Source organism: Halichoeres trimaculatus, unplaced genomic scaffold (assembly GCF_033239565.1).
Source record: "Halichoeres trimaculatus isolate MK-OKI-2021-1 unplaced genomic scaffold, fHalTri1.1 fHalTri1_scaffold_3, whole genome shotgun sequence".
Lineage (NCBI taxonomy): Eukaryota > Metazoa > Chordata > Actinopteri > Labriformes > Labridae > Halichoeres > Halichoeres trimaculatus.
Window position 1 is genome coordinate 28,001,363 of NW_027437181.1, and position 13,945 is coordinate 28,015,307.

Below are 13,945 nucleotides of genomic sequence, written 5' to 3' on the forward strand. Positions count from 1 at the left end.
ACAAATTGAAGAAATAAAAAACAGACTGAAACGGACCTTTGAGTTCCTGAGTCTGGATAGTTTCGGTTGGCTTGGATGGCTCGCTGGTGCCATAGATGTTGGCAGACAGAACTCTGAAATTATACTCTTTGCCCTCAGCCAGGTCAAAGACAGCATACCGGGGAGACCGAATGGGGACCTGAGTGTTAACACGCTGCCATGCGCCACTGCCTGTCATACTCTGTGAGAGGAGATGGAGATGTCAGTTTTAACCAATTAGCACTAAAAACAAGTTCACCAGAAACAGTGACAGTATTTTGACTTCTGTGGTTACCTTTTCAATGTAGTACCACATGGGAGCCTTGCTGGAATATGCAGGGGCTTTCCAGCTCAGAACAACATATGTCCTGTCTGTTTCTGAAGCAGACACCCCTGACGGAGAACCTGGAGGCTTTCCTTCAGCTGAACACAAACACAGACAGATGATAGGGCACGCATAAACATCCCACTAAGAGAAACACACAAGAGGGATGTGAGAGATGTCACAAACTTACAGAGGACGTTTATGTTTTGAAAACCTACCTTCCACTTCATCATGGTAGGACACAACATCCAATTTTCCTCCAAGTTTTTTGGCTTTGGGAGGATAAAAAGAATACAACACAGAGTCAACTCCAGAACACAAAGTTTCTGATCGTCACCATCAGGTTCAACTTACTATGGAGCCTCTCAAACTCAGTGGGGTCCAGTGCAGCAATGGGATCAGACATGCGGGAGGGTTTGCTGATTCCTTTGGAGTTGACTGCTCTGACTCTGAAATAGTAGGAGTGTCCCTCAAACAGCCCAGACACTGGGTATTTACAGATCTTAATGGGGTGATCGTTGCATTGGGTCCAGTTTTCAGTTCCAACCTCACACCTGATAAAGAAAGAAAGAAAGAAAAGAGATTAGAGAAATTCAGTTAAGGAAATAGCAACTGAACTTCAAAAAGCACATGTTGATGTGTATTTTTCTCTTATTTTCTTATTTCCTGGTAACACACAGCTTGCACACAACTCACACAAGACCCGTTGGTTAAGCTCACTGGACTTTTTAAATGTAAACATTTTGATTATGGTTACAGTAATTAATCAATCACAAAATTTATGCAAAGAAATTTCTTCCTTTTCTGTACAGAAAAGAAGAAGAGTGCTTGGAAAAAATAGAAGTTTGAACAAAAAATCAGGCGAGATAAAGACATCTTTTAACATGGAAATGATCGCTTATTTCTCTTTGTACTGGCAGTCAGCAAACACCATTTTCTAACTACTGCATCAATTTGTCTTTACGTTGGTCAGTTCTATCTGTTCATGCTGTTGCATTAAAAACTCCCTACTTGTCCACAAAGTATCCCAGGATTGGTCCCTCTGTGGTAGTATTTGGGGGCTTCCATGACACAATCACATAGTCTCTATTGGCGTCGTGGATCTTGATGTCCATAGGAGCGCCAGGTGCAAGGGGGACAGGGGGAGGACCGTCTACACAGGAAGTGACACAATGACATTTTATTGACCATCATATACACTGAATAGAACCAGGTGTCATGAAAAAAGTGTGTGTGAATTTAACAATTAATTAGTGCTGGTTGTCTTTGAAGCTGAATAAACTCATGTCAAATTCCTGAACTGTCCTTTGTTGGTTTGTTAATCTGTACACCTCACCTGCAACAGACACAAATGCGCTGTGCTCCGCGGTGCCTCCTTTAGTGACCATGCGCAGTGTGTAGAGGCCTTCATCGTCTTTGTAGAGGTTAGGAAGACTCAAGGTGCTGACTCCCATGCCAGTTTCAATCTTCACCCATTTGGAGTCAAACAGACGAGTGTCTGGGAATGAGACAAGATCCTAAACTCAGCTTCTCATCCAGCATAACTCGAAAGATGTTCATTTCTACAATACTGCTGTTGCTGCTAAAAAATACAGAGATACACGTGAGATCTGATTATATATAAACCTTACAGTTACTTTTTATACTTTATGGTGCCTTTATGCCTTTATACTAATAACTAGGGGTATATCACTCATGTCTATTAAACTCATTTCACAATAATTAACTAGGGGTAAAAATAGTGTCCATAACTCGCTGCTGTGCCCCTGGCACATCTACACGACAGCCTTACTGCTGTATGTATCACTAGTAATTGTAGTATAATTACAGTGCTATAAAATTCTACTTTATAACAATTACCATCTCTATACCACTGTGCTTCAGGCTGCAGGTTGGCCAAGTTGGGGCTGCATGTCATGGTGGCGGTCAGAGTGGCAGATCCTCCCTCAGAAGCAAACACAGGCTCAAACTTCTCCAAAAAGGTGATGTTGATCTTGGTATAATGGATCTTGGGAAGCATGGCAGCTGAGAGATTGTGATGAAAGGACAGACATGAAGAATGGGGGGTACATGTAAGAAAGAGGAATAGTTTAGTCATACAAGGAGAAATTTAGGTGTCAGTAATTTGAATGCTTACCTTCATAAGGCAGCCAAGCATATGGGCAAGTCTCCTCCTCCATCTTGAACCCTTTAGAGTTTAAAAAACAATAAAAAAGCAGTAACCTGATCATAAGTTTGTAATTTCTTTGATATTCTAAAATGTTTTATAAAGCACTGATATAATCAAAACACAAAGGCTTTGAACAGCGTCCAAACTGTTCCATGGACTCTTCTGCAGTCTTCATCTTCAAGTTTATCATTTCATGTAGTTTGTCTCGAAAATATTGATTCATTTTTTAAATTCTTTTGACTTATTTATTTATTTAATTTCATTTTTATTTTATTTATGTATTTATTTATTTGTATTTATTTATTTATCTATTTATTTATTTTTACTTTTTTTATTTATTTATTTATCTATTTTTATTTTTATTTTTTTTATTTATTTATTTTTTTTATTTATTTATTTTTTTTTTGGGGGGGGGGGGGGGGGGGGGGTGTACATTGGTGATCTGTTTAAATGAACCACAAAAGTAAAATTTTGTGGTTCATTTAAAACATGTCGTACAGTATACAACACTTTGTTTAAGCCATTTTAATTCCCCAAATTAAAATACTTTAACTTTACAGGACAAAATACCAAATATGCCATTTTGTAGTTGATTGAAAGTAAAAATAAATGAATAATAAAACAATGAACACAAGAAGACAGACAGACTTACTCTTGACAATGACCGATGCCTGACTGGAGGCCTGTCCATGGATGTTAACGGCCACTGCAGTGTACTGGGCGGTATCATCAGTAGAGCATCTACGAATACAGAATTTAAATTTAGTTTTCAACTCAAGCATTAGATTAACCATGAGTAAATGTTTTTTTTCCCAAGCTAAAATTTCTTGCTTAACTACAGATTCATTTGTCTTTATGAGAGCCAGCAGTGATTTTTATAGACTAGACTAGCAGCAAATAACTAGAATCCAGATTAATGTTACACCAACACTAAAACCACCTCATGTTTCAAACTGCTCACACAGATCTCAAAACCCTTAACATTTATTTCAGAAAATCATTGGTTTTATTTCACAGCACTCCTAAAAACTAGCCCAGTCTGATCCACTTAACAAGGAAAGATTAAGTGATGCTTGGAATAAACTTAGAATTCAACATTTTTCTTGGAAACAGAGCTGCAAAGCTAAGAGATAATCTTGTCTTCTTTTTTATTACACTGAAGTCATTTTTGACAGAATGGATTCAATTTTCTGTACATTTCACAGAAAAGCTCATTTTTTAGTAAAGTCTTCTTCTGCATGATGAAGACAGTTATCAGGATAAACAGTAGAGATGGGCTGATGGGCACGCTTCCTCTAAATTATATTTACAGTGGATTTCTTTGCTTGTATTCCCTCAAGAGTCATATGGCCCCAGACGTTTGACAAGCTGAGCGAGCCCTGAGAATGCAAATTGCAGAAGCGTCTTATCAAGGCAATTTTGTCCTCAGATGGTCCAGAGATTGAAAATTAGATTTACAGGGGGAGGTTCATGTTAGAGAGAAATAGAGAGAAACAGAAGGAGGCACAAGGGAGCTGCTTCAGGGTTTACAGCACACATTTTTCATGCTGTCATTGCACAGTGTGATTTCGAGTTCATCCTCTTTCTCGTTTCAGTCTCTCTTGAATTATTATTCGTTGTTTTATGCTGTATTTTTATCTCTCTGTACTGTTTTCACCCTGGTGCTCCCCTCCCTAACTTCTCCTAGACCTCATATGACTCTAGTTAGTCATATTACAGGAAGAATTTCAGCCTGTGCAGATTGTGTAGGCTGATGTGGGCATTAAGAGACGTCTTTGACTATATTAAAGGCAAAGACTCTGACTAGTTTCACTGTGAAGCTGAGGGAAAGCACCAAATGAATTTTGAATTTTATAGTGTTAAGTAAATCTTCAAATGGAGCTGTGTGCATGCATGCGTGTGTGTGTGTGTGTGTGTGTGTGTGTGTGTGTGTGTGTGTGTGTGTGTGTGTGTGTGTGTGTGTGTGTGTGTGTGTGTGTGTGTGTGTAGGGGCTGATAGAATGAGGGGAACAGGAATGCCATAGTATGAGGATTTAGGACTGAGATGTAAGGGGGTAGGGATTCTGCTGTGCTTCTCAGTCATGAGCCTGTCTTAAAAATACAACAAGCTGGTGATTTGAAATTCAAAGGAGATTTTCCTCAAAGACCTGTCAGCTTTTTTTTAAACTTGAATAATTTCACAGGGGGTTTATAAAAAACTATTTGGAATATTTATAGCGCTTAAAATGAAATGCATTCATCCCAGATGGTCATCTATTTACCTGCTTTTTGAACCATTTAAAGTTTAGGAGGTGATGGCTTTTGGCTGGTAAGAGTGTGGGCAACAGACAGATGGAGCTGAAAGAGACTGGATCTGAGCAGAGAGTGATGACTTAAAGAATCCAGGAGTATCAGGTAGCACGAAGGTCAGCAGTCGAACAGCTGAGCTTCCTAAGACTTGAGGGAGAGTGGGATATGCCCCTCTTTTCCCTCCCATCCCCCTATATCCGTAACCATGCAGCCAGTCAGTCAGCTGACTCTGACGTGACGACTCCAGATGGAATGTGTGTAATGATCTTGGGGGACCGACAAGACAAGAAGTAAATCTGTACTGAATATATTTCATTCACTGAGGTTTATCAACTGATTTAGAGTAAGTGTTGAGACTACTGCATGCAGTGTTTACATCTGGGTGTTGTCTTTTATTTTATGTGGTGCAATTCTATCTCACAGAGTGTCCCACACTACAACAAAAATCTACAGAATGTCAATAAGTCAGTGAACTCAGTGAGTGCTAACCTGGTTTTAAAGTATAAAGTATGGTTTAAAAATGTAGTATGTAGTCTGAACCAAGCAGCAACCTCCAGTCTAAGAATATGAGACAATGTGGAAGTGCTAAAATCTGCTGTTTCTCAAGTGTACGCTTGAGGTTGGCTTCAGAAGTACTGGAAGTCACATTCACACCAAGCTAAAAAAGCTGTTTTCAAAGCTAAATTGACCTATTTACAGCCTGGTTCAAAAAACGTCTCCTGTCTGAATCTCTAATTCTACTATCTGCACTCACAGTGCGGGGGGGGGGGGATTTTTTCTAACTAGGCAGTGCAGAGGATATTAAAGGGCCGTTTACACGACAACGGTTTTAGAGTGAAACACAAAAGTTTTGTTGCGTTTCAGCCTCGCATTTACACAGAAACTTTTGAAAACGGCCTCCAGGGTGGGATTTCTCTGAAACGCTGCCGACACCGTTGCTGTGTAAACAGTAAGCCAGCGTTTCCAGTGGAAACGCTGACGTCACACTCTGCTTCATGCGAGTGCATACAACAGGACAACAGTACCACTGTTACTACCGTGTTGTGCTTGTGCTGCTCGATCTACTGTATCTGCTGACTGTCTTTATACAAAATGTGCATCTGTTGCTCCACTTTTGTACTTATCACGTGATCAACCCAACACTACTTCAGTGGAGATCTACCAAAAGTGGCTTCTGGACAGAACAGTTGTAGCGCAGACTACAGGCCTGGCATGCTTACTACAGCATTTTTGGTGTCTCTGTGTTTCCGTGTAAAGGCAGATTTTTTTCACTGCGTTTCAGCGTTTTCAGATGAAGCGTTGCCGTATAAACTGGGCCTATGATCGCAAGCTCGCCCAATCAAAGGCAGAGTTCAGGGTCATGTGACCAACAGGCGCCCTATAGCTGTGCCCAAAGCCCTTGCCACTACCAATATGGCCACTATAGCCGATGTGCTTCATTTACTGTTTCAGAAACAGACAGGTGACGCAGGGGAGACTACAACCATGTTTTATACAGTCTATGGTCTGAACATACAAGACCTGCTAGTAATTTTACAACATTGTGTGTCTGAAATTCCTTTTTATAATCAAGGTAAAGTGATTGTTTGAGAACTGAAAGGAGGAAAAATAAACGATTAGAAGGTAGTTATTATGCTATCTGCCCAAAGATGTTATTTGCTCAGACAGCATGTTACAAGGACGTTATTTCAGGTCTTTTTTTTTTTTTTTGAGTGTGTCTTACAAAAATCACCAAAGCGCATCACAGGCTGTGTTATGTCACTCCGAAGGCCCAGGGACAGCTTACAAAAGCAGTTCACAGATTTCCCAACACACTGAGAAAAATGAAGACCGCTTCATGTGCTGAAGCTACGGCTGCTGTGACTACCAAAGCAGACAGGTGCTAATGTGGTTGATCACCTGTTAGAAGCTGCTGTGGAAACAACAGAAAGCAGATGTCTGTGGAGAGCGTCAGGTTTGTATTTAGAGGGAAACGGAGTTCAAACCTAATTAGGTGTTAAAATAAACTCTTTAATTCAGCTGTGAGTGCAATGACCTGATTACCAACATTAAATGTATGTGTGAATGTATGCTTAGCCTTTGATAGAAGCAGATTTTATGGTTAAATCACTTTCTACAAATAGATGTAGAAAAAACTTTCATTATTCAACAAGCTTCCAAAGTCTTTGAATAGTGGGCAAAAACAGCTTTTATAAGTATTTTTACAGTTGAAAAATGCTCACTATGTTCTCTATAAGCAGCAAAGTGGGGACTCCTGTAATGTCTTACACTGGCAGCACTTGAGAAAAATCAAGGGAAATTCAAGAGACTGATCAAAACAGGAACAGACAAAATGAATGCAGAAGAGGCTGAGACACTTTCATCCCTATGGACACAGTTTCAAAAAGATTAGCATAAATGCAACCTGCGAGCATATTTCACTTTGCTCATTAAACGGCTCTCATCTTTCAAATCTTACATCTTAAATTGATAAGGAATTGTGTGTTTAATATTTGAATGGACTTTTCAAAGCTTCCCCAGAGCCACAGATGAATAATACTTACCATCTTACACAGCTGAGTTGTGCCAAAACTGTTTGAGTGAATGGTAAAAGCTCCCAAAAGACTCAGTGGGATGAGAATATGCTTATCAATTGAAAAACTCCACAAGGCATCTTTTTTGTACAACTTTAAAGCCTGTGTTTTTAAGCATGTTGTACCTTGGGATCTCCAGGGAGTGGACTCCACCTTTAGCTTGCACCAAGTAATGTGCAGAGGACATATCCAGGATCACGTCATCTCTATACCTTGAACGGTAAAATGGCAAATCAGTTGCACAAAACACAATTTTCGCAGCAACATTCTCATCTGTCTTACATTAGCATAGAGTCACATATTTTGTGGTATTCCTTGATTAAAAACAGTGTTTTGGTTTCTACTGACCATTTCACCACAGGTGTTGGGAAGCCATCAACAGTGCAGAAGATTTTGACAGGAGTTTTCTCAAACACTATGTGGGATCTGAGTCTGGTCAGGAACTTTGGTCCCCTGATCATGGGCTCCTCACGCACATATTTGTCCAACATCTTCGCCGCAATCTAGACAAAAGAGCAAAAAATACCAGTAAATAAAAAAACACATCAACAATATTCACCTTCACACTTACCCACGTCTCTCTTTATTCACTGTACTCCACTCTACCCTAGTACATGAGCTCAGGAAGACATGATCACACACTTTTTTCCAGTGCTGTAAGTCTGGGTAGAGAAAGTTGTTCACAGATTCTTACCATCTCCTGGATGTGAACTCGTGTTTTGTGCTCATATCTTTCCTCCTTCGACTCAGAGCTAAAGACAAACAGTGAGTCAGATCAGCTAACAGATTCAGGAAAACAAAGACTTGGCTGCAAACAGTCTGAGGATTTATTCATTACTATACATAAATGTGACATTGAATATTGTGATGAAAAAATATAACAAAACTTATAAAACTTAATCAAATCTTTATGTATTCACAAAAAAGATAAAGCATGCATCTGTTATAATGTAATGATAAATAAGGAGCTGATAAATGAACAGGAGGGGTTTTAATTAGTGTTTCAGCTATGAAAGCCACATTTCTAAAAGCAAAGGCTGAGGCCGCTAACGAGCTATACTGGGCCTTTTTTGGGAGGATGCACCAATCTGATTGTATCGAATCAAATACATGGGTTGTGTAATGTGTTCAAGGGGTCAATCCTGGCTCAATCTAATCATTGTAAGCCTATGTTGTGAACATCCATGTACAACATCCTGCTTCGTCAAGTACTGCAGGAGCACTTTGTTCACAGGGAAGAGGTCAGAGATATTTGTCATGGTAAAAATGATCAGCTGTTTGGCTGTGTTTCACGCTTGCTGTGACAGCGTGTTCATCAGCTGCTAGTACTATCTGTGAGTTGGCATCAGTGCTGACCCATGCCTCTAGCATTGTATTACCAGATCATTGGTGCAGATATTTATAAATAAAAAGAATAATAAACAGGTCTATCACTTGTGTGTTGCATTCTGTTTCACATGTTTGGGAAAATTAGGCCTTTAAATAAGGCCTGAAGTTGCTTTACTATTACCTATGGTCTCAGTCTGAAAGGCAAAAAGCACATGTATAAAACACTAGTGACCAGAGCCAGAAAAGTCAGATGGTGCATCCCTACTTTAGTCCACAAAGCAGTGCATTGAAACTAAAAACTAGTTCTAAAGTTAATCAGCACTGAATCCACAAATCCAGTCCGGTGTCAGCATGACCCCAACAAGCATTCATTAAGATTTCAGTCCAGGCTTTTACTGCAGTAATGAGCGAAGGGGTGGTGTCTATTACTGTTCACAATATAAGATGGAGAGATGTAAACCTGCTTCATGAACAGAATGAGGATGATTGGCATAGATTTCATTGGTTTGCACAGAAAATTAAAGCCTCATCAAGTATATCTTTGTAGAAAAACATAGTCTCTTTAGTAGAGGGGGAAAGTCACATTGTCTTTGAAAATAGCATTCATAGAAAATACACCTGTGGTTGAAAAGGAAGGGCCTTGAGCATGGAAAATGAGTTTTTTAAAAAAGGGTTGGTTTCAGGGTGTAATAATACTGTTTTGTGTTCAGTACATGTCTGAGCTTCCCCTCTGTAGGCTGAAGTTATAGCAAGCTGTGCTTCTGAGAAAGCTGCAGTTTTTATCTCAGAGGGTTACTACTAACACTGTTTTAATTCATTAGCTTTTTATATGCTGCAAATAATTGGGCATGATAAAACTTGTAATCAGACTTTCAGTATCCCTACAGAGAAATACTTGCAATAGGAGATCCTCCTGAGCAAAGTTATTCCTCTATTTGAAGGGACATTCAGTCATATAACCCAGTAAGTGGCAAAGCCTTAAAAATGTAAGATACAAAAAAATCTGAGATGGTAATTTTAGTCTAAACACTATGGGCAATTTTCACTTTTTTTGGGCTCATATTCGGCAGATAATGCCATAAAGAGAATCCAACCTATGAGACGACGCCCAAGAGCTTGCAAATGGACCACTGCCTGAGAGTTAGAGACTGTCAGCAGGAGAACCACAGCCAGCAGTGAAAAGTCTTTCATCACTGCTCATCTATAAAGCCTTCAGGCCTGAAGTTATTCCACCACCGGAAAATAAAGACGAGCGTCCTGCAGTCCAGAGAGTGGGGGAGATCCTGGGAGCTGGCAGCAACACACAAAACTGTTGGTTTAAGACCGCCGTGACGAGAATGAAAGAGGAGGGATAGGAAGGGATATGTTACACGTTAAGAGAGGGAAATAAGGCTATCCTGGTTGAAACAAAAAAATAGTTTTGATGTTGGAGGTCACAAGGTTGGGGTCACACAACCATTTACACAAGCTCTGGGATTTGTGGGTTCACTCTAGCTGGCAAAGTGGATGACATGCTGATTTGCTGGACAGTTTAAGTCCAAGGGTTAAAAAAAATAATAATTAGACATGATTTTTTCCTTTTTACCTAGAAAACCAATCCTAATTTAAGTTAAGGTACAGCTTTGGTCATATTAAACACACGGTCCATAACTTTTTGATACTTTTTCAGTAAGGTCAATAATTTCAAAATGCCACATAAATAAAACTAAGTTTTAGTCACTGAATGATGTTAAACTTATTATGCGGTCTTTGTTAAACAGAGGCCAGGTTTGTCAGTACTGTGGTTAGCTTCTTACAAGTAAAAAATGATCAATATCACAAAGAAGACACACATACATTAAACACAGCAGCCTGAATACCTGAGGGTACTCGACTTAGTCACACAAAAACAAAGACATAAACACTCAATGTGTAGTTCAGACATGTGTTGGCTAAGTGTTTTGCTCGTGGTGTGTAGCTATCTAAATGATACATCCATCATGTTTGATTTTTTTTCATCTTGTTTTTGAACAAAATCAGTCAAATAGAAAAATAAGTATTAAAGCATTCTTCACTTTTCAGAGAAAGCAGAGCTGTGTGTTTGAGTCAGCAGTTAAACTTAGATTATTACGTAATTTATCATGGGCTGTGGTTGGAATTTGGATAAACTGTTTCTTAGTGTGAGCATGGGACTTCCCTCGTGAAATCCATTTTGAAGTGTAACTTGAGGTTAGTTTGTTTTAAGTGTTAGCTTAATATGTTAAGCTGTTGTTATTTTAACCTTGTCTTGGTTTTGAACAAGGTTGTCTAACCCTTATTAACCATATGGCAGCTTCAGCACAGCAAAGCTTTAACTACTGTTAAAAATCTACAGTTAGCTTATTGCTTATTGCACGGCACTGTCGTGTGACCAATACCTGCTGTATTCTTTAACCACATATTGGCTCTGTTTGTGGTGGTATTCATGGTCATAAGTCCCACGTTTGATCCACTCTGACATGATGACACTGTAGATACACACAACCACATACACACATAGAGACTGACATTGTAACAGAGAACAGCAGATCTTCACTTACACATTGGACAATGAACGCAGTAACACAAACACAGAAAACCACAAAGCCTGAAACCTTCAAGAACAGTTGGAGTGATTTCATAAACCAGATGCAGCCTCATGAAGTCAGCTTAAAGAAGGAAAGAGAGGGATAGTAGAAGAAGATGAACAAAGTTCTGTCTGCTTCCTCGTTCAGAATCTGGCGCTCTGCAACAATGTGTGGCAACAATGGAAGACAAATTATTCTGTTTACGGCCTCACGCGTCGCAGAAGGTGAAGCCCTCCTGGTATTTGGGCACACTGACTTGGTAAGATAGTCTCACGTACACACCAACACAAAGAAGTCAGTTTCAGGAATGACAAGGTGACACAATGACTAAACAATAAAAAGACAACAGAAACACAGAGACACACACGTGTATACTAAACATAAACACAAGAACTTGAATGTGAATGTGGACTATTGCTGGACCAGGGATGTGAACTGTTCCTGACGGCACCGCTGAAGCAAAGATTTCTGTTACTGTGAAGACATCAGTTTAATCCTGGACAGTTGGACAGACGTTCCACCGGGAGTAAAGTGATGAAGATGTACCACCTGTGATGTCTTCCTGGACAGTCTACTGAAAACGTTGAATATTTCAGCAAAGGAAAACTGATCTGTATAAATGTTTCTCCCCTCTTGTGATTAATTATTACATTTCTTATCTTCTGTTTAAGAGTAGTGTGACCAAATAAGTCTGGTAGTACACTAACCCAAACAGTAGCATGACTTTGTCTTGCATCATAGCAGCGTTGAAACATAATTGCCTTACATCACCTTAGTCCACTGAGACTAAAATAAGGTCAAAGGAAACTTTAAACCACTGGCTCTTCAACTACACTCCAAAAGCTTCCAAAACTTCAGGGTCCCCATGAGCATCATCAATGTCATCTTACACTGATGCCCCCAAACTGCCCAATAAGCAACTGAGCAGTGAGACGGGTTACACCAACGCCCCTAACTTCTGACCTCTAACCTCCAAAGACAATAACAGTAAACAGAAGACTCCAAAATGGTATATACCATGATGCTTTAGTGTAAAATATAGGAAATTATGTATTTATGAATGAAAATGAACCAGTTTAAGTAGCTGTCAACCAGCTGGATCAACAGTATCACAGAATTATTACAAATTTGAAGATGTGTCACTTGGTTCCTGAATGTAAATTGTGTTTGTTTCTGTAAAACTTACAGAGCATTATCAAAATATATAAAACAAAGCAATGGCCATATAGAAAGAAATTTAGCTTCTTAATTCAACTACCCTCCCAAAACAAGCCCAAGTCCCACCAGCCCTAGTTACATCAGCCCTTCACTTCAGTGGCTGCTTCTTTGCTTGGCTGATTCAGCCAGCACTGTAACAGCAAGAATGGCTGCCAAATGACACCCGAGCCTCTCTGTATGTAACTAAACACCTCTTAAACTCCAAACCAAAACCACACAAACCTCTGATATTATTCATCTTCATCACTAACAGTTGCTTTCTGGATGCAGTTGCTGGCTGTGATGTTAGAATTATAATAATGATAATCCCTGGTAGTTTGTTAGTTTAAAACGAAAGATTAACTCAACACTTAATTAAGTCAACACATAAAGAGTCCCAAACCAACACAACAGCAATTTGTCCCCTGAAGCAGCAGTCCTAAGTGTCTGAAAGCTAATTTGAGGGTCCAGTAGGAGCCCATTTAAACCAATTAGTGTCTCACAAACATACTGAACCCTTCTGTCTCTCTGTTCTGTCACAAGAAAAAGCAATGAAAGCAGCTATCCTCAAAAAACTGGTTAACTCATCCATTCCAAACACATTGCTTTTCAATCCTTATCCCATCGCTCTTAGTTCAGTATCCACTTTGATATGGATCTTGTCTGTGCCCCAATCTTCTCTCCCTTCTTCCTCACATTGATCCAACAGGTTCCAAACAAAAGTCGATTGAAAACAGAAAGTACAGCGAAGGTGAGCGGGAAAATTAAATTTTGTTTTTTCTTACCCCTTGAGGTTTCCCTTGCAGCGACTTCGGTTGTCAGCCTGAATCCACAGGGAGTCAGCCTAAACCAAGTACCAGGCCAACAAAACCACCACCCGTCTCCAGCCGACCCCCACCTGCCTCTCCCTGAGGCCTTATAAGGAGAGAGAGCTGCCTATATATAACCAGTATCCTTCAAGACTCAGGGCCACTACAACCAGTCATCTTTTGATGAGTTTGACCACAGTTTTGATTCGGGGGCCAAGGTAGCTGTTTTGAGTATTCTGGCACGCTAACTGATGCTAACAAACTGCGAGATTCGGCGTACTGTGGCTTTGACAATGCAAAACTTGACCATTGTTGTGAAATGGGAGGCACAGAATTTAAAGCAGAAAATTTTTTGCTTGACAGAATGTGAAGCGACAGGTTTGGCCCTCTTTTGAGCTGAAGTCACTTTTCTATTTTTCAGAAAACAATATCATCGCAATGGAGTAGCAAAACATATTTCAGACAGAATTTCAGAACTTAAGAACTGTCAATTCAGTTTTGCAATCACTGCAACACTGAATGTTGCAATGGAAACCCATATTTACTGTAAATACATGCTTTATATCACATTCAAGTTGGGCTTGGTGCACTTGAGAAAGTACGTCAGCCCTCTCCTTCTCCAAATGCACCAAGAAGCGTCTTCAGACACT

General features: G+C 39.7%; 1 protein-coding gene across 5 annotated transcripts in view; it reads right to left on the reverse strand.

Annotated features, from left to right (window-relative positions):
• The window catches only part of myom2b (myomesin 2b), a 44,096-nt gene that overhangs the window by 18,096 nt on the left and 12,055 nt on the right, over positions 1-13,945 (reverse strand). For 2 of the 5 annotated variants that reach the window (XM_074665901.1, XM_074665902.1), the window contains exons 4-16: positions 11,101-11,190; positions 8,070-8,127; positions 7,724-7,878; positions 7,501-7,587; positions 3,166-3,254; positions 2,481-2,531; positions 2,204-2,368; positions 1,680-1,841; positions 1,355-1,496; positions 698-897; positions 562-615; positions 314-441; positions 37-220 (exon numbers count right to left, since the gene is read on the reverse strand). In XM_074665901.1, the coding sequence (XP_074522002.1) occupies positions 37-220; positions 314-441; positions 562-615; positions 698-897; positions 1,355-1,496; positions 1,680-1,841; positions 2,204-2,368; positions 2,481-2,531; positions 3,166-3,254; positions 7,501-7,587; positions 7,724-7,878; positions 8,070-8,127; positions 11,101-11,183 (1,558 nt within the window). In that variant the 5' untranslated portion in view covers positions 11,184-11,190. Of the gene's footprint in view, positions 1-36; positions 221-313; positions 442-561; positions 616-697; positions 898-1,354; positions 1,497-1,679; positions 1,842-2,203; positions 2,369-2,480; positions 2,532-3,165; positions 3,255-7,500; positions 7,588-7,723; positions 7,879-8,069; positions 8,128-11,100; positions 11,191-13,271; positions 13,310-13,945 lie in introns of those variants that run through there. The other 3 variants (XM_074665903.1, XM_074665904.1, XM_074665905.1) reach the window with 3 other exon arrangements.